Source organism: Emys orbicularis, chromosome 20 (assembly GCF_028017835.1).
Source record: "Emys orbicularis isolate rEmyOrb1 chromosome 20, rEmyOrb1.hap1, whole genome shotgun sequence".
Taxonomy (NCBI): domain Eukaryota; kingdom Metazoa; phylum Chordata; order Testudines; family Emydidae; genus Emys; species Emys orbicularis.
The window spans coordinates 2,235,413-2,262,727 of NC_088702.1; the positions used below are offsets into that span (position 1 = coordinate 2,235,413).

The 27,315-nt window shown below is 41.1% G+C and overlaps 3 protein-coding genes across 3 annotated transcripts; 2 read left to right on the forward strand and 1 right to left on the reverse strand.

Annotated features, from left to right (window-relative positions):
- Positions 1-6,490: 6,490 nt before the first annotated feature.
- Positions 6,491-7,063, forward strand: LOC135892395 (claw keratin-like). Its single transcript, XM_065420167.1, has one exon. The coding sequence runs from the start codon at positions 6,491-6,493 to the stop codon at positions 7,061-7,063; it is 573 nt and encodes a 190-aa protein (XP_065276239.1).
- A 7,442-nt stretch (positions 7,064-14,505) lies between these two features.
- On the reverse strand, positions 14,506-15,120 carry LOC135892740 (claw keratin-like). Its single transcript, XM_065420537.1, has 2 exons — positions 14,697-15,120; positions 14,506-14,630 (listed from the first exon to the last, which is right to left on the reverse strand). The coding sequence occupies exons 1-2, from the start codon at positions 15,118-15,120 to the stop codon at positions 14,506-14,508; spliced, it is 549 nt and encodes a 182-aa protein (XP_065276609.1).
- A 10,115-nt stretch (positions 15,121-25,235) lies between these two features.
- LOC135892739 (claw keratin-like) lies at positions 25,236-25,910 on the forward strand. The gene is made up of 3 exons (XM_065420535.1): positions 25,236-25,635; positions 25,684-25,719; positions 25,786-25,910. Exons 1-3 carry the CDS (start codon positions 25,236-25,238, stop codon positions 25,908-25,910), a joined length of 561 nt encoding a protein of 186 aa, XP_065276607.1.
- The last annotated feature ends 1,405 nt before the right edge of the window (positions 25,911-27,315 follow it).

The window sequence follows — 27,315 nt, forward strand, 5'->3', positions numbered from 1 at the left end:
TTCCCATCCATCGTTGCACCATTAAAAGTCAATTAAATTGATCTTCTCATTCTTTGCCTTGATGTGTTCATCAGCTGGTCAGCAGCTATCTCCACTCCTTGGTGAAATGACAAGACCAATAGAGGATTTCACAAGGATGTTGCAAACACACCTGACTGAATTTGTTCAGCCAATAAAACAAATTAGACGACACCAAAGGAATCTGCAGCAGTCAGGAACCTCATGTGTGATATGAATTAATGCACAGAGCATTAATTTAGTACAAGAATCTAATGGCTTTTGAGGTTGCTGTTCCTCACAACACTCCATATTACCATTCTTATATAACATCCCCGGGGTTTATGATAGCATGATATTGCAGGAACTGTAAATTAAAAATTACATTTTTATCTACACATGTCGTCAACATTTTTGTGCCCTTCAGCTCCCAGAAGATGAATATTTTCCAATAATCAAATTTTTGATTGGATAACACAAAAGGAAAAAATTATCCAGACCAGCCTGTCTCTTCCAAGAACATGTCATAATATTTAGCTGGTGAGGGGAGATATATCCATCTGGCCACAGGTTTTATTTAAGGGCAATACAGCTCTACTCTTCAATATCACACCATGCCTATGGACTCCTCTTTGGAACAGGAGAACATAGACATTGCTATAGATGATCAGGGCTCTCTCCATTAGCAGTCAGTACCAGAGGCTTTACTGGGAGTTGCAAGTAACCCAGGAGAACTGAGGTATAGGGTCACTTGTCCATAAAGGAAGTTTTTCACTATCCCTCATCAATCAGATCTAACCTTCATTATTCGATGATACCCTGAAGCACAAGAGTTTATATCCTTGAAACTAGAACAAATGCTGTAAATCCATCTCAGTCTCTATTTCCTCTTTTCCTCATTTCCTCTATTTTCTGCAAGCACCATTCTGTCCACATCACCAAGAGACATGTCCCAACTCATGTCTCTCCTTTGAGATACTCGAGGATCAATACCAATTTAAAAAGTCCTGAACTGCTGAGGAAGAAACTTTTCCCATAAAGGAATGAGTCTTTCACTGGCAAATCACAAACTTCATTGAGAACAAATGCCCTAATATTGCCAGTCTTCCTCTCTAAAATATCTACTTAATTTTTCTTTATTTATTGTTAAATTGGAAGGCCTAGCAAACCCTGATCATTTGAATTCCAGAGATAGCGTTTCATGGTCAACTCAACCTGTAACACAATTGGATCTGGGCTAAATCAGCAAATATAACAATGGTCTTAGTTCTGGAAACATCTAAGAAAATGTCTTTCCAAACGAGCCATTCATTTTAGATGCCTGACAGGAGAGGCTCAGGCCCATTTTTCTGGACTGCTGAGTACTGAAAACTCCTATTGAAGCTAACGGGAGCTTTCCATGCTCAATATTTCTTGATAACAGGCCGCGAGCTTTATTGAGTTGTGCAGCAACACTGGAGGTGTCCAAAACTGGGAGACACTTTTGGCCAAGTGATGTGGAAGCCTTTCATGATATGAAAAGATCACGAATGGAGGAGAAATTTTAACTAGAAGACCAATAGTATAATGTAGTCTGTATTTGAATTTGAAATAAAGGAGAGTAGAAAATTTTCAAAAGAAAAGAAAAGTAAAGAAAGACTATATATCCATGGTTTCATGAAGGGCCATATCCTATCACCAGCTCCAAAGTGATGTATTTCTCACACAATTGCCTTCTTTATTGCAGCTGTAGAATTTGACGAACAAGTCCTGTTTGCAACCATTTTTAATTACTTGTTTCCCCTTGGTCAGTCTCAACTAAGGCAAAACACAACTGAGGTCATGTAGAGACCTAAAGAGAGAGAAAGAGAGTAACAAAGACAGACCTAGCCCCTCTCTTCATGTTCCAACTCTGGTCCTGTATTCTGCTTTTAGTCTTCTTGCTCTACTTACCCTTAGTCACCAACCTAACCAGCTCTATTGAATCCTTGTTACTGTCTTTGTCCGAAAAAATCCTGTGTCTATGTGGTATAAATATATAAAATTTGTGTCCTTAATACTTTGGATTTTCAGTCAATTAAAAATTATAACACAGAAAATGGTTGGGATACAATAAATAATGCTAATTTCTTTGTTAGCATATAACCTCTACATACAAACAAGTTCAGTCCAGTATCAGAATGTGGTACTTTGGTTTGTAAACCTTAGTGTGTCATGAGTACTTGCTGATGGATAAAGGAAAGTGTTTGGCTTTTTAAAAATAAAAACAAAAAACTAAACATCACTTCCTCCGCTGGTGCAAATCTGCGCTTTCCACTGACTTCACTGGAGCTACACTAAGTTAGACGAGATGAGAAGCTGCAGCTATACTTACCTCTGCACCTTAGAATGTAGCCATCGGCATGCTGGAACAGATGAGTGGCCCATCAAATCCAGTATCCTGTCGCACTGCGTGTCACTTACCAACTGCTTCACAAGGAAGAACAATTAATTTGTCATTTATGGAGTAAACTTAGGGAATTTCTTCCTAAACCCTAAATTAAAAATTGGGAGTGAGAATTTTCAGAGCTACCTATGGGATTTGAAAGCCCAAGTTCCAACTGAAATCAATAAGATCTAGTATTACAAATGCATGTCTTGCTCTGAAAATTCAAGCCTTAGCTTCTAAACCGAAGGAAAAAATTCCTGCAACTTTATAATGGACTAAAAGATATTGAGAAAGAACCAAACAAAACCATTAACGCTGTTAAGAATCACGGAGTGTATGTGCAAGATTCAGTCCTAAATTAAAACTGACATGCTAACACATCATCTCAAAGAGAGAGTGAGTCGAATAGGACTTACCTAATTTATGGAAGAGAATAAGTTAAAAAAGTGGTTTGAAGACTTCTGAGTCATGAGTGTTTTTATACAGTTTTGTAGAGGACTAGAGAGGTCCTTTGTTCCTGTAAATCTAATTAGTTATGAAACAAACTTTGTGTAACCCCTTCAATTGATGTATTTTTTCCTCTGTGTTTTTGACGATTAGTTTGTTCTTAACTCCATATGGTAGGACATGTACAATACACTCTGGACCTCTCTTTCATCTTAAAACTCCTCACTCCTGAGGAAAAGAGCTGACAATTGGTCCCAAGTTAGTCACAGCAGCCAGTGGTGGGTAGATAAACACTCTGCAGTCTTGGTACGGCCTAATCCATGGCTCATTGCAGCGCGTAGCAACTGACTGAGGGCCTGTCACCCCACAAGGTACCACCCGTCATGGGTTTCTAGAGCGAGACATCTTTCTGCAACGGAAGTCAGCTTACACCACACAGCAATGAGTAGAGGACAGAAAAGGCACAGTGACCAATGAAAGTAAACTTTCAAAGCCTATATTTTCCAAAAGGTATTTTTCCATCTCTTCCATCAACGGGATAATGGAACTTTTCCATGTACCAGTCAATTTGCTGAGGTTATAGTTAGGCTTTATTTTATAGCATATCTTGGAATTAATGGGCACTTTGTGTGTAATTCTTTAAGTGGATTCAGTGTATAATCTTCACCTCAATGTGCTTCTGTGTCTCTGCATATAAAACAGGGATAACAACAGTTATGATACGTGTGAGGCTTCCTCAGGACTTTGAATTTCAAGGCATTGCAAAAACACTCATTAGTCTTTTATAAGTGCAAAGTGTTTTATTATTATAATATTGAGGGTGTCCTCTTTGTGTTAGACGCCCAGTCCTGAGTGCTTGAGTCACCTCAAAACATACATGGCAAGGTCTCTCACGTCCCTCCCTACTCAGGCCATGATATACAGCCTCATAATTTGGGTATTAAAATTTCATTAATGATAGTTTTACACTAATAATCACAACAATGAGGAAAACATTTACATTCATTGAAGTTGTTATGAATGCAACAAGATTGGTTTCGTAGCGAATAAGGTCCTCATAAGAAGAAAAGGGCATTTCCCGTCCTTTCTAAATCATATGAAAGCACCTGCAACTTAGAACTTTTCAGATCACTTATCTAGCATTATTCGTCTTGGTGAACTTGGTAAGTCTGATTTGATTCACACAGTTGGGGGTGGAGGTGCAGCGTATGCACAGAAAGATACACTCCACACAAGGTTTTCTCTAACCTAGGCTGGGTAAAGTGTCTTCCTTCAAATTGAAGTTGATGGAGTTATGCTGGTCTACACTAGGACACATTCAATCCCTAAACTTTAAAATATATATACAAGAGAAAACAAAGCTACATTCAAAAAAATCAAAGAGCCTCCATTTGAGTGGGAGTTAGCTCAGAATGACGAATGGAGTACTGGAATGACATCTGAGACCTTGACATGCCTTTTTAAAGTGAATATTGGAACATCTAATTGCAGTAAAAAGTTATTACTACTATAATAATACAGTACATCTCTTTGGCCATACAAAGTGTTTGTGAAGTGCTTTCAAATTATAATTATACCTGTTTTACACAGAGGTGAAAGGAGATATGTTAAGTTCAAGGTCAGACAGGGCATGATTGATGGAGTCAGAAAAAGCCCCCAATAGTTGGGACTACTCATGCCAAACACAAATTCAATCTCTTGAACCCAATTTGATATTTATCAATCATGGCTTCCAAATCTGTCACTAACCCTGTAAGTAACTCTTAGAGAGGCTCATTCTGGGTTTTTTAAAATATTCTTTTGATAATTGTTTTGAATTGGTGCCACAAGTGGAGGTCCAATTTTAGGTTAATTTTGAATCCCTGTAAGGAGAAATTCTCCCCTTGGCAGAGGGCCATTACAAAGGCCCATGTTCCACTACAGTCCCTGCTGAGCCCTAGTTTGAACGTTTCAAGTTGAACTGAAAATGTCCATAGGCATCGTACTATCCCCCTGCCAAAGGGGGAATTTCAGATACAAGGTCCTGACAAGAAACATACTGAAGGCAATGGAATGAATCCCATTGATTACAAAGGGAACAGGATCTAACCCAATGTACCAAAATGCCTCCCTCCTTCCTACCGGGTACAAAATGCACTGCCCAATGCCCCTAACCATGACCAGCATAAATGGGAAAGACCAAACCAGATTCCTGTTCATGACAGACCGTTGTACTGCTGACACAGCTCTGAATCACCTTGACATGCATTCTCATTGCAGCACCAAGAAAGTCAGTGGAATGACATGAGGAATGCAGTTGGCTTATACAATTTTTAGATGAAAGAAAGCTGAAGAATGCAACAATGTCACACCCTTTCAGGCTGAGATTAGCCCAATAATCCCCAACCCTGAGGAAAACAGCTCCATCAAAAGGAGGATTTAGCAAGGCAGTCAAGTTTATTTGGTAACTAATTAGGACCTTCTCCATAAAAGGCATCTCAGATCCTTCAGGCAGTCCTACAAACTGTATAAAAGTGCTCACATCTCAGGGCTCTTCTAAACACTTCTCTGCACTTCATCTCCTCGGTGAACACGGTAAGTCCATTTCGACTTCATCTCTTTCTTACCATAGAGATATCCTAATAGCTTCCATTTCCATTGAAGACTGAATCTTGCACATACTCTCAGTGACTTTTATCAGGGATGAGGGTGATTTTCCATAACTATATTGTGCACTTATTCAGTTGCAAGGGCTGGTGGATTCATGATGTTAAGCTAAAGGGGGGATTTTAGAGGCAAAATATGGAACTGGGAAATATATTTTCTATTAATTGGAAATTGAATTAGGGCATTTAAATCTTTTAAGTAACTTTAGAAAATCCTTTAGTCATTTCTCTTTTCAGTAGATTAGGAAGAAACTGTCCCAGTTTACTCCATAACGGGCCAATTCATTGGTCTTCTACTTTATTCTGAAGAAGCTATTATTCATCACTGTTGCAGACAGAAGAATGGATTAAGCTGACAACTGGTGTAATCCAGTGTAGCAATTCCTACATTCTTATGAGCAGAAATACCCATTGAAGTTTCTTCTCCTTAGATGGTTAAATTTAGTGTCGCTTGATGGAAGCCAGTAGACCTGAGCCAATGTACCTCAGCCGAGGATCTTGCCTTTAGTGATTTGTTTGGAGAAAAGAAAAGTTTCTGTTCATTTCCCAGCAAGTATTGGTGATTTACAAGGTTTGGAAAACCAAAGAGCCACACCCAATATCCAAAAGGAAAAGAATTCGATTACCATTATCCGAGCCATGTTCTCATTGAGAAATGTCTAAAATGGACACAGAATCCCAGCTGTCCATAATAGAAATAATTACACTGATTCCAGTTGGTGCTTTTCAGACACAATCATGGAGAGGACTTCAAAGGGGCCAGTTGGGAGCGAAGTTCAGTGGGAGAGGAGAAGAGGCTTAGAAAGCGGATATAGGAACAAATAATAACTATGAACATAGGGACTGAGTCCACTCCTCCTCCTCTCTCTCGGGGCCCTTGTAGATCTCACCACAATAGTAACCAAGCTTTGAAGCCTTTCTTCCACTGACACTTGTACCTTCTCTTTAATCTGTTCCCTGTTGTGTGTTTCAGGTTTATCTCCATCACAGAAAGATGTCTTGCTCCAGCCTGTGCTATCCAGAATGCGGGGTGGCCCGTCCCAGTCCAGTTTCTGGCAGCTGCAATGAGCCGTGTGTTAGGCAGTGCCCTGACTCTGAAGTGGTCATCAGACCATCACCAGTGGTCGTGACCCTCCCAGGACCAATTCTCAGCACTTTCCCACAGCAGAGTGGCGTGGGAGCCGTAGGAGCACCTGTTATTGGAGCTGGCTACGGGGGCTCATTCGGTTTGGGGGGACTGTACGGCTCTGGAGGCCATTATGGAGGATTGTATGGTTTAGGGGGATTCGGTGGTTATGGGAGCCATTATGGTTATGGGGGATTGGGTGGTTACGGGGGAGGTTATGGGGGACTGTGTGGTTACGGGGGAGGTTACGGTTATGGGGGATTAGGTGGTTATGGGGGATTGGGTAGATATGGGGGATTGTGTGGTTACGGGGGAGGTTATGGGGGACTGTGTGGTTACGGGGGAGGTTACGGTTATGGGGGATTAGGTGGTTATGGGGGATTATGCGGTTACGGGGGATATGGCCGTAGGTATCGCGGTGGATACTGTGGGCCATGTTAATCCCAACAGGAATACCCATGAAATAAAGTAGAATAGGCCCGACATGTTCTGTCCTTTCCACCGATATGTATCGTGAGCATCTCACTTTGAATTATGCTGCGGCAGATGTGGAACGGAGAAGCTGCCTAGTCCTCTGCCTCTTTATGCTGTGTTTTATTTCCCACCAACTGGGGTAAAACAAGGACCTTAAAAAGGTTCTGCTCCGTATTGTTTCTTCCTGTAACTTTGTACTGCAAATTTCATTCACATTAAAAACTATGCTGCATCATCCTATCAGTCTTATGGTTCTCCTTGTTTCTCCCTACTTGGTTAAAAATTCATCTCTGTGGAGCAGGCAGCACCGGGCACCTCTCAAGTTGCAACTTGGAAAGCCATGGAGTGAATCTGGCCCTCGAAGAGCTCCATAGGATTATGCAAGCCCTCTGCAAAGAGTTCCTCCTTTCCTTACCTGGTTGAGGAAAGTGTCTTTTCCTGAAATGATTTATACATATTGTCACTTAAAGAATGTACATTTTTCCTTTGGTTTCCAGAAGACCAATCACATGGTTCATGGTAAGCATCGGTGTGACTGTTTGCAGGAAAAGGACCCAGGTTTTCAGAAGGAAAAGAAAATTGGCCAGCAAATTGCTTGGTTAATGCATGGTTAAGTCTAGCCTCGACCCCTTGAATGGCAGAGTATCTTTGGAGACAGGCTGCCTTTGCTTCTTGAGCACTTTGAAGGTTTGGCTATTTACTAGAAAGCTCTTCTCAACTTTAAATCAACAAGTTAATGTAGTACAAGAATCTAATGGCTTTGGAGGTTGCTGTTGCTCACTACACTCCATACATATAACATTCCCAGGGTTTATTATGGAATGATATTGCAGGAACTGCAATTAAAAATTACATTTTCATCTACACATGTCGTCAACATTTTTGTGCCCTTCAGCTCCCAGAAGATGAATATTTTCCAATAATCAAATTTTTGATTGGATGACACAAAAGGAAAAAATTATCCAGACCAAGAACATGTCATAATATTTAGCTGGTGAGGTGAGATATATCCATCTGTGCACAAGTTTTATTTAGGGCAATACAGCTCTACTCTTCAATATCAGACCATACCTATGGACTCCTCTTTGGAACGGAAGAACAGAGACATTGCTATAGATGATCAGCGCTCTCTCCATTAGCAGTCAGTACCAGAGGCTTTACTGGGAGTTGCAAGTAACCCAGGAGAACCGAGGTATAGGGTCACTTGTACATAAAGGAAGTTTTTCACTATCCCTCATCAATCAGATCTAACCTTCATTATTCGATGATACCCTGAAGCACAAGAGTTTATATCCTTGAAACTAGAACAAATGCTGTAAATCCATCTCAGTCTCTATTTCCTCTTTTCCTCATTTCCTCTATTTTCTGCAAGCACCATTCTGTCCACATCACCAAGAGACATGTCCCAACTCATGTCTCTCCTTTGAGATACTCGAGGATCAATACCAATTAAAAAAGTCCTGAACTGCTGAGTAAGAAACTTTTCCCATTAAGGAATGAGTCTTTCACTGGCAAATCACAAACTTAATTGAGAACAAATGCCCTAATATTGCCAGTCTTCCTCTCTAAAATATCTACTTAATTTTTCTGTCTTTATTTTTAAATTGGAAGGCCTAGGAAACTCTGATCATTTGAATTCCAGTGATAGCGTTTCATGGTCAACTCAATCTGTAACACAATTGGATCTGGGCTAAATCAGCAAATATAACAATGGTCTTAGTTCTGGAAACATCTAAGAAAATGTCTTTCCAAACGAGCCATTCATTTTAGATGCCTGACAGGAGAGGCTCCAGGACCATTTCTCGGATTTCTGACTACTGAAAACTCCTATTAAAGCTAACGGAAGCTTTCTGTGCTCAAGATTTCTTGATAACAGGCCACAAGCTTTACTGAGTTGTGCAGGAACAGTGGAGATGTCCAAAACTGGCAGACAGTTTTGGCCTAACAATATGGAAGCCTTTCATGATATGAAAAAATAAGGAATGGAGGAGAAATTTTAACCATAAGACCAATAGTATAATGTAACATATATTTGAATTTGAAATAAAGGGGAGTAGAAATTTCTTCCTAAACCCTCAATAAAAATTGGGGGTGAGAATTTTCAGAGCTACCGATGGGATTTGAAAGCCCAAGTTCCAACTGAAATCAATAAGATCTAGTGTTACAAATGCATGTCTTGCTCTGAAAATTCAAGCCTTTGCTTCTAAACCGAAGAAAATAATTCCTGCAACTTTATAATGGACTAAAAGATATTGAGAAAGAACCAAACAAAACCATTAACGCTGTTAAGAATCACGGAGTGTATGTGCAAGATTCAGTCCTAAATTAAAACTATCACTGACATGCTAACACATCATCTCAAAGATTAAACAGAGCGTGAGTCGAATAGGACTTACCCAATTCATGGAAGAGAATAAGTTAAAAAAGTGGTTTGAAGACTTCTGAGTCATGAGTGTTTTTATACAGTTTTGTAGACAGCCTAGAGGACTACGCAGGCCCTTTGTTCCTGTAAATCTAATTAGTTATGAAACAAACTGTGTGTAACCCCTTCAATTGATGTATTTTTTTCCTCTGTGTTTTTGACGATTAGTTTGTTCTTAACTCCATATGGTAGGACATGTACAATACACTCTGGACCTCTCTTTCATCTTAAAACTCCTCACTCCTGAGGAAAAGAGCTGACAATTGGTCCCAAGTTAGTCACAGCAGCCAGTGGTGGGTAGATAAACACTCTGCAGTCTTGGTACGGCCTAATCCATGGCTCATTGCAGCGCGTAGCAACTGACTGAGGGCCTGTCACCCCACATGGTACCACCCGTCATGGGTTTCTAGAGCAAGACATCTTTCTGCAACGGAAGTCAGCTTGCAACACACAGCAATGAGTAGAGGACAGAAAAGGCACAGTGACCAATGAAAGTAAACTTTCAAAGCCTATATTTTCCAAAAGGTATTTTTCCATCTCTTCCATCAACGGGATAATGGAACTTTTCCATGCACCAGTCAATTTGCTGGGGTTATAGTCAGGCTTTATTTTATAGCATATCTTTGAATTAATGGGCACTTTGTGTGTAATTCTTTAAGTGGATTCAGTGTATAATCTTCACCTCAATGTGCTTTCAGTTGGAACATGGGCTTTCAAATCCCATAGGTAGCTCTGAAAATTCTCACCCCCAATTTTTAATTTAGGGTTTAGGAAGAAATTTCTAGTCCCCTTTATTTCAAATTCAGATATATGTTACATTATACTATTGGTCTTATGGTTAAAATTTCTCCTCCATTCGTTATCTTTTCCTATCATGAAAGGCTTCCATATTGTTAGGCCAAAACTGTCTGCCAGTTTTGGACATCTCCACTGTTCCTGCACAACTCAGTAAAGCTTGTGGCCTGTTATCAAGAAAGCTCTTCTCAACTTTAACACAACAAGTTAATATAGTACAAGAGTCTAATGTCTTTTGAGGTTGCTGTTGCTCGCTACACTCCATATATATAATATCCCCAGGGTCTATCAAGGCATGATATTGCAGGAACTGCAAATTAAGAATTACATTTTCATCTACACATGTCGTCAACATATTTGTGCCCTTCAGCTCCCAGAAGATGAATATTTTCCAATAATCAAATTTTTGATTGGATAACACAAAAGGCACAGCAAGGTCTCTCATGTCTCTCCCTACTCAGGCCATGATATACAGCCTCATAATTTGGGTATTAAAATTTCATTAATGATAGCTTTACACTAATAATCACAAAGAATGAGGAAAACATTTACATTCATTTAAGTTGTTATGAAAGCAACAAGATTGGTTTAGTAGCTAATAAGGTCCTCATCAGAAGAAAAGGGCATTTCACATCCTTTCTAAATCATATGAAAGCACCTGCAACTTAGAACTTTCCAGATGAATTATCTAGCGTTATTCATCTTGGTGAACTTGGTAAGTCTGATTTGACTCACACAGTTGACGGTGGAGGTACAGAGTATACACAGAAAGATACATTCCACACAAGGTTTTCTCTAACCTAGGCTGGGTAAAGCGCCTTCCTTCAAATTGAAGTTGGTGGAGTTGTGCTGGTCTACACTAGCTCACATTCAATCCCTTAACTTTAAAATATATAAACAAGAGAAAACAAAGCTACATTCAAAAAAATCAAAGAGCCTCCATTTGAGGGGGAGGGAGCTCAGAATGACGAACGGAGTACTGGAATGACCTCTGAGACCTTGACATGCATTTTTAAAGTGAATATTGGAACATCTAATTGCAGTAAAAAGTTATTACTACTGTACTATAATAATACAGTACGTCTCTTTGGCCGTATAAAGTGTTTGTGAATTGCTTTCAAATTATAATTTTACCTGTTTTACACAGAGGTGAACGGAGGCATGTTAAGGTCAAGGTCAAGGTCAGACAGGGAGAGATTGGCAGAGTCAGAAATATCCTCCAATAATTGGGACTACTCATGCCAAACACTAACCTCAATCTCTTGAACCCTACTGGACACTTACCAATCATGGCTTTCAAATCTGTCACTAACCCTGAAAGTAACTCTTAGAGAGGCTCATTCTGTTTTTTTTTTAATCTTCATTTGATAATTGTTTAAAATTGGTGCCACAAGTGGAGGTCCAATTTTAGGTTAATTTTGAATCCCTGTAAGGAGAAATTCTCCCCTTCGCAGAGGGTCATCACAAAGACCCATGCTCCACTACAGTCCCTGATAAATCCTAGTTTGAAAGTTTGAAAGTTTGACTCAAAATGTCCATTGGTATCATACTATCCCCCTGCCAAAGGGGGTATTTCAGACATAAGGTCCTGAAGGCAATAGAATGATTCCCATTGATTACAAGGGGAACTGGATCTGACCCAGTGCACAAAAATGCCTCCCTCCTTCCTACTGGGTACAAAATGCACTGCCCAATGCCCCAACCATGACCAGCATAAATTGAAAGTCCCAAACTGGATTCCTTCTTCAGATTCCCATGATATACAGCCTCATAATTTTCGTATTAAAATTTCATTAATTGGAGCTTTACACTAATAATCACAAACAATGAGGAAAGCATTTACATCCATTGAAGTTGTTATGCATTCAACAAGATTGGGTTTGTAGCGAATAATGTCCTCACCAGAAGTAAAGAGCATCTCATGTCCTTTCTAAATCATATGAAAGCACCTGCAACTTAGAACTTTTCAGATCACTTATCTAGCATTATTCGTCTTGGTGAACTTGGTAAGTCTGATTTGACTTACACAGTTGGCGGTGGAGGTACAGAGTATACACAGAAAGATACACTCCACACACGGTTTTCTCTAACCTAGGCTGTGGACAGAATGGTGCTTGCAGAAAATAGAAGAAATGCGGAAAAGAGGAAATAGACACTGAGATGGATTTACAGCATTTGTTCTAGTTTCAAGGATATAAACTCTTGTGCTTCAGGGTATCATCCAATAATGTAGGTTAGATCTAATTGATGGGGGATAGTGAAAAACTTCCTTTATGGGCAAGTGACCCTATACGTTGTTGTAGGAGCAGCAGTGATCTGTATGCTCTGTATGACTATGCTTATGCATATGACTATGTATAACCTGTATGCTCAAAAGGTCTGTTACACTTCCCCCCTGCCCCCGTTCGTCTCCTCTCCCTCTTTGAATACCTGTGAAGTGGCTTTCCCCCTCCCCCCCTCCTGGAATGCTTGTGGGATAAATGGGCTGGTTGAACAGCTGGAAGATCAGAAGAGCTCCCATGTAGACAAGGTGTCTGGGACTCTAATTAGGCAGCAGTCACACGCCCAATGCATGGACATTGCCGGAGGTGGAGTGTGACCAACCAAACGCAGCCAAGTCATCGCTAGTCGCAGGCCATGATGAACAGGTCCTTAAAAGGGGAAGGAGCCATGTGCTCAGCAGTGCACTCACAAGCTTGTACCTCCCGTGAAGGCCCTTCTCCCGGACCGCCTGGCCAGTGGTTCGCTGCGTTGCATTTCATCTTGCCTCGGGAAGATTTACCTTCATCACACCGTCCATCGCTGTGCTATGGGACACTTACTTTGAAGGATCCTGACATCTCCATTGCTGTGCCTGTCCTGGGAGCGTGAGTATGCGAGTGTGAATGTGACTCCCCGCTTCTTTTGAGCTTAGCTATCAATATAATAAACGTGCTGCTTTCTGCCAAACTCTGGTGGGTCATTAGTCCTCCCTAAGCTTACTAGCTGGCCCAATTTCAGGTAACATACCTCCGTTCTCCTGAGTTACTTGCAACTCCGAGTAAAGCCTTTGGTACTGACCGCTGATAGAGAGAGGCCTGATCATCTATAGAAATGTCTCTGTTCTTCCGTTCCAAAGAGGAGTCCATAGGTATGGTCTGATATTGAAGAGTAGAGCTATATTGCCTTCAATAAAACCTGTGCCCAGATGGATACATCTCCCCTCACCAGCTAAATATTATGACATGTTCTTGGTCTGGATAATTTTTTCCTTTTGTGTTATCCAATCAAAAATTTGAATATTGGAAAATATTCATCTTCTGGGAGCTGCAGGGCACAAAAATGTTGACGACATGTGTAGATGAAAATAGACCCTGGGGATATTATATATATGGAGTGTAGCGAGCAACAGCAACCTCAAAAGCCATTAGACTCTTGTACTATATCAACTTGTGGAGTTAAAGCTGAGAAGAGCTTTCTAGTGAACAGCCAAACCTTCAAAGCGCTCTAGAAGCAAAGGCTGCCTGTCTCCAAAGATACTCTGCCATTCAAGGGGTCGGGCTAGACGTAGCCATGCATTAACCGAGCAATTTGCTGGCCAATTTTCTTTTCCTTTTGAAAACCTGGGTCCTTTTCCTGCAAACAGTCACATCGATGCTTACCCTGAACCATGTGATTGGTCTTCTTGAAACCAAAGGAAAAATGTTCATTCTTTAAGTGACAATAGGTATAAATCATTTCAGGAAAAGACACTTTGCTCAACCAGGTAAGGAAAGGAGGAACTCTTTGCAGAGGGCTTGCATAATCTATGGACCTTTTCAAGGGCCGGATTCACTCCATGGCTTTCCAAGTTGCAACTTGAGATGTGCCCGGTTCTGCCAGCTCCACAGAGATGAATTTTTAACCAAGTAGGGAGAAACAAGGAGAACCATAAGACTGATAGGATGATGCAGCATAGTTTTTAATGTGAATGAAATTTGCAGTACAAAGTTACAGGAAGAAACAATACGGAGCAGAACCTTTTTAAGGTCCTTGTTTTACCCCAGTTGGTGGGAAATAAAACACAGCATAAAGAGGCAGAGGACTAGGCAGCTTCTCCGTTCCACATATGCCGCAGCATAATTCAAAGTGAGATGCTCACGATACATATCGGTGGAAAGGATAGAACATGTTGGGCCTATTCTACTTTATTTCATGGGTATTCCTGTTGGGATTAACATGGCCCACAGTATCCACCGCGATACCTACGGCCATATCCCCCGTAACCGCATAATCCCCCATAACCACCTAATCCCCCATAACCGTAACCTCCCCCGTAACCACACAGTCCCCCATAACCTCCCCCGTAACCACACAATCCCCCATATCTACCCAATCCCCCATAACCACCTAATCCCCCATAACCGTAACCTCCCCCGTAACCACACAGTCCCCCATAACCTCCCAATCCCCCATAACCGTAACCTCCCCCGTAACCACACAGTCCCCCATAACCACCCAATCCCCCATAACCGTAATGGCTCCCATAACCACCGAATCCCCCTAAACCATACAATCCTCCATAATGGCTTCCAGAGCCGTACAGTCCCCCCAAACCGAATGAGCCCCCGTAGCCAGCTCCGACCACAGGTGCTCCTACGGCTCCCACGCCACTCTGCTGCGGGAAAGTGCTGAGAATTGGTCCTGGGAGGGTCACGACCACCGGTGATGGTCTGATGACCACTTCAGAGTCAGGGCACTGCCTAACGCACGGCTCATTGCAGCTGCCAGAAACTGGACTTGGACGGGCCACCCCGCATTCTGGATAGGACAGGCTGGAGCAAGACATCTTTCTGTGATGGAGATATACCTGAAACACACAACAGGGAACAGATTAAAGAGAAGGTACAAGTGTCAGTGGAAGAAAGGCTTCAAAGCTCGGTTACTATTGTGGTGAGATCTACAAGGGCCCCGAGAGAGAGGAGGAGGAGTGGACTCAGTCCCTATGTTCATGGTTATTATTTGTTCCTATTTCCACTTTCTATGCCTCTTCTCCTCTCCCACTAAACTTCCCTTCCACTGGCCCCTTTGAAGTCCTCTCCATGATTGTGTCTGAAAAGCACCAACTGGAATCAGTGTAATTATGCCTATTATGGACAGCTGGGAATCTGTGTGCATTTTAGCCTTTTCTCAATGAGAACATGGCTAGGATAATGGTAATTGAATTCTTTTCCTTTTGGATATTGGGTGTGGCTCTTTGGTTTTCCAAACCTCGTAAATCACCAATACTTGCTGAGAAATGAACAGAAACTTTTCTTTTCTCCAAACAAATCACTAAAGGCAAGATCCTTGGCTGAGGTACATCGGCTCAGGTCCACTGACTTCCATCGAGTGACACTAAATTTAACCATCTAAGGAGAAGAATCTTCAATGTGTATTTCTGCTCATAAGAATGTAGGAATTGCTAGAGTGGATTACACCAGTTGTCAGCTTAATCCATTCTTCTGTCTGCAACAGTGATGAATAATAGTTTCTTCAGAATAAAGTAGAAGACCACAGAATTGGCCCGTTATGGAGTAAACTGGGACAGTTTCTTCCTAATCTACTGAAAAGAGAAATGACTAAAGGATTTTCTAAAGTCACTTAAAAGATTTAAATGCCCTAATTCAATTTCCAATTAATAGAAAATATATTTCCCAGTTCCATATGTTGCCTCTAAAATCCTCCCTTTAGCTTAACATCATGAATCCACCAGCCCTTGCAACTGAATAAGTGCACAATATAGTTATGGGAAATCATCCTGATAAAAGTCACTGAGAGTATGTGCAAGATTCAATCTTCAATGTAAATGGACGCTACTAGGATATCTCTATGGTAAGAAAGAGATGAAGTCGAAATGGACGTACCGTGTTCACCGAGGAGATGGAGTGCAGAGAAGTGTTTAGAAGAGCCCTGAGATGTGAGCACTTTTATACAGTTTGTAGGACTGCCTGAAGGATCTGAGATGCCTTTAATGGAGGAGGTCGTAATTAGTTACCAAACAAACTTGACTGCCTTGCTAAATCCTCCTTTTGATGGAGCTGTTTTCCTCAGGGTTTGGGATTGTTGGGCTAATCTCAGCCTGAAAGGGTGTGACATTGCTGCATTTTTCAGCTTTCTTTCATCTAAAAATTGTATAAGCCAACTGCATTCCTCATGTCATTCCACTGACTTTCTTGGTGCTGCAATGAGAATGCATGTCAAGGTGATTCAGAGCTGTGTCAGTAGTACAACTGTCTGTCATGAACAGGAATCCAGTTTGGGCCTTTAATTCATGCTGGTCGTGGATGGGGCATTGGGCAGTGCATTTTGTACCCGGTAGGAAGGAGGGAGGATTTTGGGGAACTGGGTCAGATCCTGTTCCCTTTGTAATCAATGGGAATCATTCTATTGCCTTCAGTGTGTTTCCTGTCAGGACCTTATATCTGAAATTCCCCCTTTGGCCGGGGAATAGTACGATGCCTATGGACATTTTGAGTCCAACTTGAACCTTTCAAACTAGGATTTATCAGGGACTGTAGTGGAGCATGGGACTTTGTGATGACCCTCTCCCAAGGGAGAATTTCTCCTTACAAAAAGAACAGGAGTACTTGTGGCACCTTAGAGACTAACAAATTTATTAGAGCATAAGCTTTCGTGGGCTACAACCCACTTCTTCGGATGCATATAGAGTGAAACATATATTGAGGAGATATATATACACACACATACAGAGAGCATGAACAGGTGGGAGTTGTCTTACCAACTCTGAGAGGCCAATTAAGTAAGAGAAAAAAAAACACTTTTGAAGTGATAATCAAGATGGCTCAGTACAGACAGTTTGATAAGAAGCAAGTATGAAAATACTTACAAGGGGAGATAGATTCAATGTTTGTAATGGCTCAGCCATTCCCAGTCTTTATTTAATCCTGTGTTGATTGTGTCTAGTTTGCATATCAATTCCAGCTCAGCAGTCTCTCGTTGGAGTCTGTTTTTGAAGTTTTTCTGTTTTAAGATAGCCACCCGCAGGTCTGTCATTGAATGACCAGACAGGTTAAAGTGTTCTCCCACTGGTTTTTGAGTATTATGATTCCTGATGTCAGATTTGTGTCCACTAATTCTTTTGCGTAGAGACTGTCCGGTTTGGCCAATGTACATGGCAGAGGGGCATTGCTGGCACATGATGGCATATATCACATTGGTAGATGTGCAGGTGAACGAGCTCAGTGATGTGTGGTTGCTGGTGAGTATTTGCTTTAGGTTGGGGGGTTGTCTGTAAGCGAGGACAGGTCTGTCTCCCAAGATCTGTGAGAGTAAAGGATCATCTTTCAGGATAGGTTGTAGATCTCTGATGATGCGCTGGAGAGGTTTTAGTTTAGTTTAGTTTCTCCTTACAGGGATTCAAAATTAACCTGAAATTGGACCTCCACTTGTGGCACCAATTCTAAACAATTATCAAAAGAACATTAACAAAAAACAGAATGAGCCTCTCTAAGAGTTACTTTTGGGGTTAGTGACAGATTTGGAAGCCATGATTGGTAAGTGTCCAGTAGGATTCAAGAGATTGAGGTTAGTGTTTGGCATGAGTAGTCCCGATTATTGGGGGATATTTCTGACTCTGCCAATCTCTCCCTGTCTAGGGTGACCAGACAGCAAGTGTGAAAAATCGGGACAGGGGGTGGGGGGTAATAGGATCCTATATAAGAAAAAGACCCAAAAATCGGGACTGTCCCTATAAAATCAGGACATCTGGTCACCCTATCCCTGTCTGACCTTGACCTTAACATACCTTCATTCACCTCTGTGTAAAACAGGTATAATTATAATTTGAAAGCACTTCACAAACATTTTATACGGCCAAAGAGACGTACTGTATTATTATAGTAGTAATAACTTTCTACTGCAATTAGATGTTCCAATATTCACTTTAAAAATGCATGTCAAGGTCTCAGAGGTCATTCCAGTACTCCGTTCGTCATTCTGAGCTAACTCCCACTCAAATGGAGGATCTTTGATTTTTTTGAGTGTAGCTTTGTTTTCTCTTGTTTAAAGGAAGGCACTTTACCCAACCTAGGTTAGAGAAAACATTGTGTGGAGCGTATCTTTCTGTGTATACTCTGTACCTCCACCTCCAACTGTGTAAGTCAAATCAGACTTACCAAGTTCACCAGGACGAATAATGCTAGATAAGTGATCTGAAAAGTTCTAAGTTGCCGGTGCTTTCATATGATTTAGAAAGGACGTGAGATGCTCTTTACTTCTGGTGAGGACATTATTAGCTACGAAACCAATCTTGTTGCATGCATAACAACTTCAATGAATGTAAATGTTTTCCTCATTGTTTGTGATTATTAGTGTAAAGCTACAATTAATGAAATTTTAATACAAAAATTATGAGGCTGTATATCATGGCCTGAGTAGGGAGGGACATGAGAGACCTTGTTGTGCCTTTTTTGAGGTGACTCAAGCACTCAGGGCTGGGCGTCTAACACAAAGAGGACACCCTCAATATTATAATAATAAAACACTTTGCACTTATAAAAGAGTAATGAGTGTTTTTGCAATGCCTTGAAATTCATAGTCCGAGGAAGCTTCACACGTAGCATAACTGTTGTTATCCCTGTTTTATATGCAGAGACACAGAAGCACATTGAGGTGAAGATTATACACTGAATCCACTTAAAGAATTACACACAAAGTGCCCATTAATTCCAAGATATGCTATAAAATAAAGCCTAACTATAACCTCAGCAAATTGACTGGTGCATGGAAAAGTTCCATTATCCCGTTGATGGAAGAGATGGAAAAATACCTTTTGGAAAATATAGGCTTTGAAAGTTTACTTTCATTGGTCACTGTGCCTTTTCTGTCCTCTACTCATTGCTGTGTGTTGCAAGCTGACTTCTGTTGCAGAAAGATGTCTTGCTCTAGAAACCCATGACGGGTGGTACCATGTGGGGTGACAGGCCCTCAGTCAGTTGCTACGCGCTGCAATGAGCCATGGATTAGGCCGTACCAAGACTGCAGAGTGTTTATCTACCCACCACTGGCTGCTGTGACTAACTTGGGACCAATTGTCAGCTCTTTTCCTCAGGAGTGAGGAGTTTTAAGATGAAAGAGAGGTCCAGAGTGTATTGTACATGTCCTACCATATGGAGTTAAGAACAAACTAATCATCAAAAACATGGAGGAAAAAAATACATCAATTGAAGGGGTTACACACAGTTTGTTTCATAACTAATTAGATTTACAGGAACAAAGGACCTCTCTAGTCCTCTACAAAACTGTATAAAAACACTCATGACTCAGAAGTCTTCAAACCACCTTTTAAACTTATTCTCTTCCATGAATTGGGTAAGTCCTATTTGACTCACGCGCTCTTTAATCTTTGAGATGATGTGTTAGCATGTAAGTGATTTAGGACTGAATCTTGCACATACACTCCGTGATTCTTAACAGCGTTAATGGTTTTGTTTGGTTCTTTCTCAATATCTTTTAGTCCATTATAAAGTTGTAGGAATTTTTTTTTTCCTTCGGTTTAGAAGCTAAGGCTTGAATTTTCAGAGCAAGACATGCATTTGTAACACTAGATCTTATTGATTTCAGTTGGAACTTGGGCTTTCAAATCCCATCGGTAGCTCTGAAAATTCTCACCCCCAATTTTTATTGAGGGTTTAGGAAGAAATTTCTACTCCCCTTTATTTCAAATTCAAATATATGTTACATTATACTATTGGTCTTATGGTTAAAATTTCTCCTCCATTCCTTATTTTTTCATATCATGAAAGGCTTCCATATTGTTAGGCCAAAACTGTCTGCCAGTTTTGGACATCTCCACTGTTCCTGCACAACTCAGTAAAGCTTGTGGCCTGTTATCAAGAAATCTTGAGCACAGAAAGCTCCCGTTAGCTTTAATAGGAGTTTTCAGTAGTCAGAAATCCGAGAAATGGTCCTGGAGCCTCTCCTGTCAGGCATCTAAAATGAATGGCTCGTTTGGAAAGACATTTTCTTAGATGTTTCCAGAACTAAGACCATTGTTATATTTGCTGATTTAGCCCAGATCCAATTGTGTTACAGCTTGAGTTGACCATGAAACGCTATCACTGGAATTCAAATGATCAGAGTTTCCTAGGCCTTCCAATTTAAAAATAAAGACAGAAAAATTAAGTAGATATTTTAGAGAGGAAGACTGGCAATATTAGGGCATTTGTTCTCAATGAAGTTTGTGATTTGCCAGTGAAAGACTCATTCCTTAATGGGAAAAGTTTCTTACTCAGCAGTTCAGGACTTTTTAAATTGGTATTGATCCTCGAGTATCTCAAAGGAGAGACATGAGTTGGGACATGTCTCTTGGTGATGTGGACAGAATGGTGCTTGCAGAAAATAGAGGAAATGAGGAAAAGAGGAAATAGAGACTGAGATGGATTTACAGCATTTGTTCTAGTTTCAAGGATATAAACTCTTGTGCTTCAGAGTATCATCCAATAATGAAGGTTAGATCTAATTGATGGGACAAGTGACCCTATACCTCTGTTCTCCTGGGTTACTTGCAACTCCCAGTAAAGCGTCTGGTTCTGACCGCTGATAGAGAGAGGCCTGATCATCTATAGAAATGTTTCTGTTCATCCGTTCTAAAGAGGAGTCCATAGGTATGGTGTGATATTGAAGAGTAGAGCTGTATTGCCCTTAAATAAAACCTGTGAACAGATGGATATATCTCCCCTCACCAGCTAAATATTATGACATGTTCTTGGTCTGGATAATTTTTTCCTTTTGTGTTATCCAATCAAAAATTTGATTATTGGAAAATATTCATCTTCTGGGAGCTGAAGGGCACAAAAATGTTGACGATATGTGTAGATGAATGTATGATGGAGTTGTGCTGGTCTACACTAGCTCACATTCAATCCCTTAACTTTAAAATATATAAACAAGAGAAAACAAAGCTACATTCAAAAAAATCAAAGAGCCTCCATTTGAGGGGGAGGGAGCTCAGAATGATGAATGGAGTACTGGAATGACATCTGAGACCTTGACATGCATTTCTAAAGTGAATATTGGAACATCTAATTGCAGTAAAAAGTTATTACTACTATAATAATACAAAAAGAACAGGAGTACTTGTGGCACCTTAGAGACTAACAAATTTATTAGAGCATAAGCTTTCGTGCGCTACAGCCCACTTCTTCGGATGCATATAGAATGGAACATATATTGAGGAGATATATATACACACATACAGAGAGCATGAACAGGTGGGAGTTGTTACCAACTCTGAGAGGCCAATTAAGTAAGAGAAAAAAAACTTTTGAAGTGATAATCAAGATAGCCCAGTACAGACAGTTTGATAAGAAGTGTGAGAATACTTACAAGGGGAGATCGATTCAATGTTTGTAATGGCTCAGCCATTCCCAGTCCTTATTCAATCCTAAGTTGATTGTATCTAGTTTGCTTATCAATTCCAGCTCAGCAGTCTGTCGTTGGACCCTGTTTTTGAAGTTTTTCTGTTGTAAAATAGCCACCCGCAGGTCTGTCATTGAATGACCAGACAGGTTAAAGTGTTCTCCCACTGGTTTTTGAGTATTATGATTCCTGATGTCAGATTTGTGTCCACTAATTCTTTTGCGTAGAGACTGTCCGGTTTGGCCAATGTACATGGCAGAGGGGCATTGCTGGCACATGATGGCATATATCACATTGGTAGATGTGCAGGTGAACGAGCCCCTGATGGTATGGCTGATGTGCTTAGGTCCTATGATGATGTCACTTGAATAGATATGTGGACAGAGTTGGCATCGGGCTTTGTTACAAGGATAGGTTCCTGGGTCAGTGTTTTTGTTCAGTGATGTGTGGTTGCTGGTGAGTATTTGCTTTAGGTTGGGGGGTTGTCTGTAAGCGAGGACAGGTCTGTCTCCCAAGATCTGTGAGAGTGTATAATAATACAGTACGTCTCTTTGGTGTATAAAGTGTTTGTGAAGTGCTTTCAAATTATAATTATACCTGTTTTACACAGAGGTGAATGGAGGCATGTTAAGGTCAAGATTAAGGTCAGACAGGGAGAGATTGGCAGAGTCAGAAATATCCCCCAATAATTGGGACTACTCATGCCAAACACTAACCTCAATCTCTTGAACCCTACTGGACACTTACCAATCATGGCTTCCAAATCTGTCACTAACCCTAAAAGTAACTCTTAGAGAGGCTCATTCTGTTTTTTTTTTAATTTTCTTTTGATAATTGTTTAGAATTGGAGCCACAAGTGGAGGTCCAATTTTAGGTTAATTTTGAATCCCTGTAAGGAAAAATTCTCCCCTTTGCAGAGGGTCAGCACAAAGACCCATGCTCCACTACAGTCCCTGATAAATCCTAGTTTGAAAGTTTCAAGTTGGACTCAAAATGTCCATAGGCATCGTACTATCCCCCGGCCAAAGGGGGTATTTCAGATATAAGGTACTGAAGGCAACAGAATGATTCCCATTGTTTATAAAGGGAACTGGATCTGACCCAGTGCACAAAAATGCCTCCCTCCTTCCTACCGGGTACAAAATGCACTGCCCAATGCCCCAACCATGACCAGCATAAATTGAAAGGCCCAAACTGGATTCCTTCTTCAGATTCCCATGATATACAGCCTCATAATTTTCGTATTAAAATTTAATTAATTGTAGCTTTACACTAATAATCACAAACAATGAGGAAAGCATTTACATCCATTGAAGTTGTTATGCATTCAACAAGATTGGTTTTGTAGCGAATAATGTCCTCACCAGAAGTAAAGAGCATCTCACGTCCTTTCTAAATCATATGAAAGCACCTGTAACTTAGAACTTTTCAGATCATTTATCTAGCATTATTCATCTTGGTGAACTTGGTAAGTCTGATTTGACTTACACAGTTGGTGGTGGATGTACAGAGTATACACAGAAAGATACACCCCACACAAGGTTTTCTCTAACCTGGGCTGGGTAAAGTGCCTTCCTTCAAATTGAAGTTGAAGGAGTTGTGCTGGTCTACACTAGCTCACATTCAGGCCCTTTAACTTTAAAATATATATACAAGGGGAAAAAATGCTACATTCAAAAAAAAATCAAAGAGCCTCCATTTGAGGGGGCGGGGGCTCAGAATCATGAACCGAGTACTGGAATGACATCTATGACCTTGACATGCATTTCTAAAGTGAATATTGGAACGTCTAATTGCAGTAAAAAGTTATTACTACTATAATAATACTGTACGTAACTTTGGCTGTATAAAGTGTTTGTGAAGAGCTTTCAAATTATAATTATACCTGTTTTACACAGAGGTGAACAGAGACATGTTAAGTTCAAGGTCAGACAGGGCATGATTGACAAAGTCAGAAAAAGCCCCCAATAGTTGGGACTACTCATGCCAAACACTAACCTCAATCTCTTGAACCCTACTGGACACTTACCAATCATGGCTTCCAAATCTGTCACTAACCCTGAAAGTAACTCTTAAAGAGGCTCATTCTATTTTTTTTTAAATCTTCTTTTGATAATTGTTTAGAATTGGTGCCACAAGTGGAGGTCCAATTTTAGGTTAATTTTGAATCCCTGTAAGGAGAAATTCTCCCCTTGGCAGAGGGCCATCACAAAGGCCCATACTCCACTACCGTCCCTGCTGAGTCCTAGTTTGAACGTTTCAAGTTGGACTCAAAATGTCCATCGGCATCGTACTATCCCCCTGCCAAAGGGGGAATTTCAGATATAAGGTCCTGACAGGAAACACACTGAAGGCAATAGAATGATTCCCATTGATTACAAAGGGAACAGGATCTGACCCAGTTCCCCAAAATCCTCCCTCCTTCCTACCGGGTACAAAATGCACTGCCCAATGCCCCATCCACGACCAGCATGAATTAAAGGCCCAAACTGGATTCCTGTTCATGACAGACAGTTGTACTACTGACACAGCTCTGAATCACCTTGACATGCATTCTCATTGCAGCACCAAGAAAGTCAGTGGAATGACATGAGGAATGCAGTTGGCTTATACAATTTTTAGATGAAAGAAAGCTGAAAAATGCAGCAATGTCACACCCTTTCAGGCTGAGATTAGCCCAACAATCCCAAACCCTGAGGAAAACAGCTCCATCAAAAGGAGGATTTAGCAAGGCAGTCAAGTTTGTTTGGTAACTAATTGGGACCTCCTCCATAAAAGGCATCTCAGATCCTTCAGGCAGTCCTACAAACTGTATAAAAGTGCTCACATCTCAGGACTCTTCTAAACACTTCTCTGCACTTCATCTCCTCGGTGAATACGGTAAGTCCATTTTGACTCCATCTCTTTCTTACCATAGAGATATCCTAGTAGCTTCCATTTCCATTCAAGATTGAATCTTGCACGTACTCTCAGTGACTTTTATCAGGGATGAGAGTGTTATTCCATAATTACATTGTGCACTTATTCAGTTGCAAGGGCTGGTGGATTCATGATGTTAAGCTAAAGGGGGGATTGTAGAAGCAACATACGGAACTGGGAAATATATTTTCTATTAATTGGAAATTGAATTAGGGCATTTAAATCTTTTAAGTGACCTTATAAAATCCTTTAGTCATTTCTCTTTTCGGTAGATTAGGAAGAAATGTTCCCAGTTTACTCCATAATGGGGCAATACATTGGTCTTCTACTTTATTCTGAAGAAGCTATTATTCATCACAGTTGCAGACATGGAGAGGACTTCAAAGGGGCCAGTTGGGAGGGAAGTTTAGTGGGAGAGGAGAAGAGGCATAGAAAGCGGAAATAGGAATAAATAATAACCATGAACATAGGGACTGAGTCTACTCCTCCTCCTCTCTCTCGGGGCCCTTGTAGATCTGACCACAATAGTAACCGAGCTTTGAAGCCTTTCTTCCACTGACACTTGTACCTTCTCTTTAATCTGTTCCCTGTTGTGTGTTTCAGGTTTATCTCCATCACAGAAAGATGTCTTGCTCCAGCCTGTCCTATCCAGAATGCGGGGTGGCCCGTCCAAGTCCAGTTTCTGGCAGCTGCAATGAGCCGTGCGTTAGGCAGTGCCCTGACTCTGAAGTGGTCATCAGACCATCACCGGTGGTCGTGACCCTCCCAGGACCAATTCTCAGCACTTTCCCGCAGCAGAGTGGCGTGGGAGCCGTAGGAGCACCTGTGGTCGGAGCTGGCTACGGGGGCTCATTCGGTTTGGGGGGACTGTACGGCTCTGGAGGCCATTATGGAGGATTGTATGGTTTAGGGGGATTTGGTGGTTATGGGAGCCATTACGGTTATGGGGGATTGGGTGGTTATGGGGGAGGTTATGGGGGACTGTGTGGTTACGGGGGAGGTTACGGTTATGGGGGATTAGGTGGTTATGGGGGATTGGGTAGATATGGGGGATTGTGTGGTTACGGGGGAGGTTATGGGGGATTGTGTGGTTACGGGGGAGGTTACGGTTATGGGGGATTAGGTGGTTATGGGGGATTGGGTAGATATGGGGGATTGTGTGGTTACGGGGGAGGTTATGGGGGACTGTGTGGTTACGGGGGAGGTTACGGTTATGGGGGATTAGGTGGTTATGGGGGATTATGCGGTTACGGGGGATACGGCCGTAGGTATGGCGGTGGATACTGTGGCCCATGTTAATCCCAAGAGGTGTATCCATGAAATAAAGTAGAATAGGCCCGACATGTTCTGTCCTTTCCACCGATATGTATCGTGAGCATCTCACTTTTTATTATGCTGCGGCAGATGTGGAACGGAGAAGCTGCCTAGTCCTCTGCCTCTTTATGCTGTGTTTTATTTCCCACCAACTGGGGTAAAACAAGGACCTTAAAAAGGTTCTGCTCTGTATTGTTTCTTCCTGTAACTTTGTACTGCAAATTTCATTCGCATTAAAAACTATGCTGCATCATCATATCAGTCTTATGGTTCTCCCTACTTGGTTAAAAATTCATCTCTGTGGAGCTGGCAGCACCGGGCACCTCTCAAGTTGCAACTTGGAAAGCCATGGAGTGAATCCAGCCCATGAAGAGGTCCATAGGATTATGCAAGCCCTCTGCAAAGAGTTCCTCTTTTCCTTACCTGGTTGAGCAAAGTGTCTTTTCCTGAAAAGATTTATACATATTGTCACTTAAAGAATGTACATTTTTTCTTTGGTTTCATGGTAAGCATCGGTGTGACTGTTTGCAGGAGAAGGACCCAGGTTTTCAGAAGGAAAAGAAAATTGGCCAGCAAATGGCTCGGTTAATGCATGGTTAAGTCTAGACCCGACCCCTTGAATGGCAGAGTATCTTTGGAGACAGGCTGCCTTTGCTTCTAGAGCACTTTGAAGGTTTGGCTGTTCACTAGAAAGCTCTTCTCAACTTTAACTCCACAAGTAACCTCACTTTTCTATAGAGTTTCCTTTCCCCAGGATTTGGGTTTTTCAGCAGAGATTATTGATAAAGACAAAGACTGGGAAAACTTTATTGACATGGCCATTTGATGGGTGCTTTATGTGGAGGCATTTGGCCAAACCAATCCCCGTTTCCACCCCTAGCACTACTCCATGGGCTAAGGATGAATCCCTCCCCTTTGAGATACTCAAGGATGATAGCAATTTAAAGCTGCAGCATTAAAGTCCTGAACGGCTGAGGAAGAAACCTTTACTATGAGCAGTGAGTCTTTCACTGGCAATTTATAAGCTTCATTGAGAACAAATGCCCTAATATTGCCAGTCTTCCTCTTTGGTCAAATGATATGGAAGCCTTTCATGATATGAAAAGATAACGAATTGAGGAGAAATTAAAACCAGAAGACCAATAGTATAATGTATTATATATTTGAATTTGAAATAAAGGGGAGTAGAAATTTTCAAAAGAAAAGAAAAGAAAAGGCTATATATCCATGGTTTCACGAAGGCCATATCCTATCACCAGCTCCAAAGTAATGTATTTCTCAAATTGTCTTCCTTATTGCAGCTGTAGAGTTTGACAAACAAGTCCGGTGTGCCACCATTTTAAATTACTTGTCTCAACTAAGGCAAAACACAATTGTGGTCATGTAGAGA

What these genes read in the sequence shown, in the direction of transcription:
- LOC135892739 (XM_065420535.1), top strand. Translation starts at nt 25,236, where the DNA reads ATGTCTTGCTCCAGCCTGTCCTATCCAGAATGCGGGGTGGCCCGTCCA. An exon ending in CGGTTATGGGGGATTAGGTG is followed by an intron (nt 25,636 to 25,683) that starts GTTATGGGGGAT and finishes GTTACGGGGGAG; the next exon opens with GTTATGGGGGATTGTGTGGT. An exon ending in TGGTTACGGGGGAGGTTACG is followed by an intron (nt 25,720 to 25,785) that starts GTTATGGGGGAT and finishes GTTACGGGGGAG; the next exon opens with GTTATGGGGGACTGTGTGGT.
- LOC135892740 (XM_065420537.1), bottom strand. Translation starts at nt 15,120, where the DNA reads ATGTCTTGCTCCAGCCTGTCCTATCCAGAATGCGGGGTGGCCCGTCCA. An exon ending in TGGTTACGGGGGAGGTTACG is followed by an intron (nt 14,631 to 14,696) that starts GTTATGGGGGAT and finishes GTTACGGGGGAG; the next exon opens with GTTATGGGGGACTGTGTGGT.
- LOC135892395 (XM_065420167.1), top strand. Translation starts at nt 6,491, where the DNA reads ATGTCTTGCTCCAGCCTGTGCTATCCAGAATGCGGGGTGGCCCGTCCC.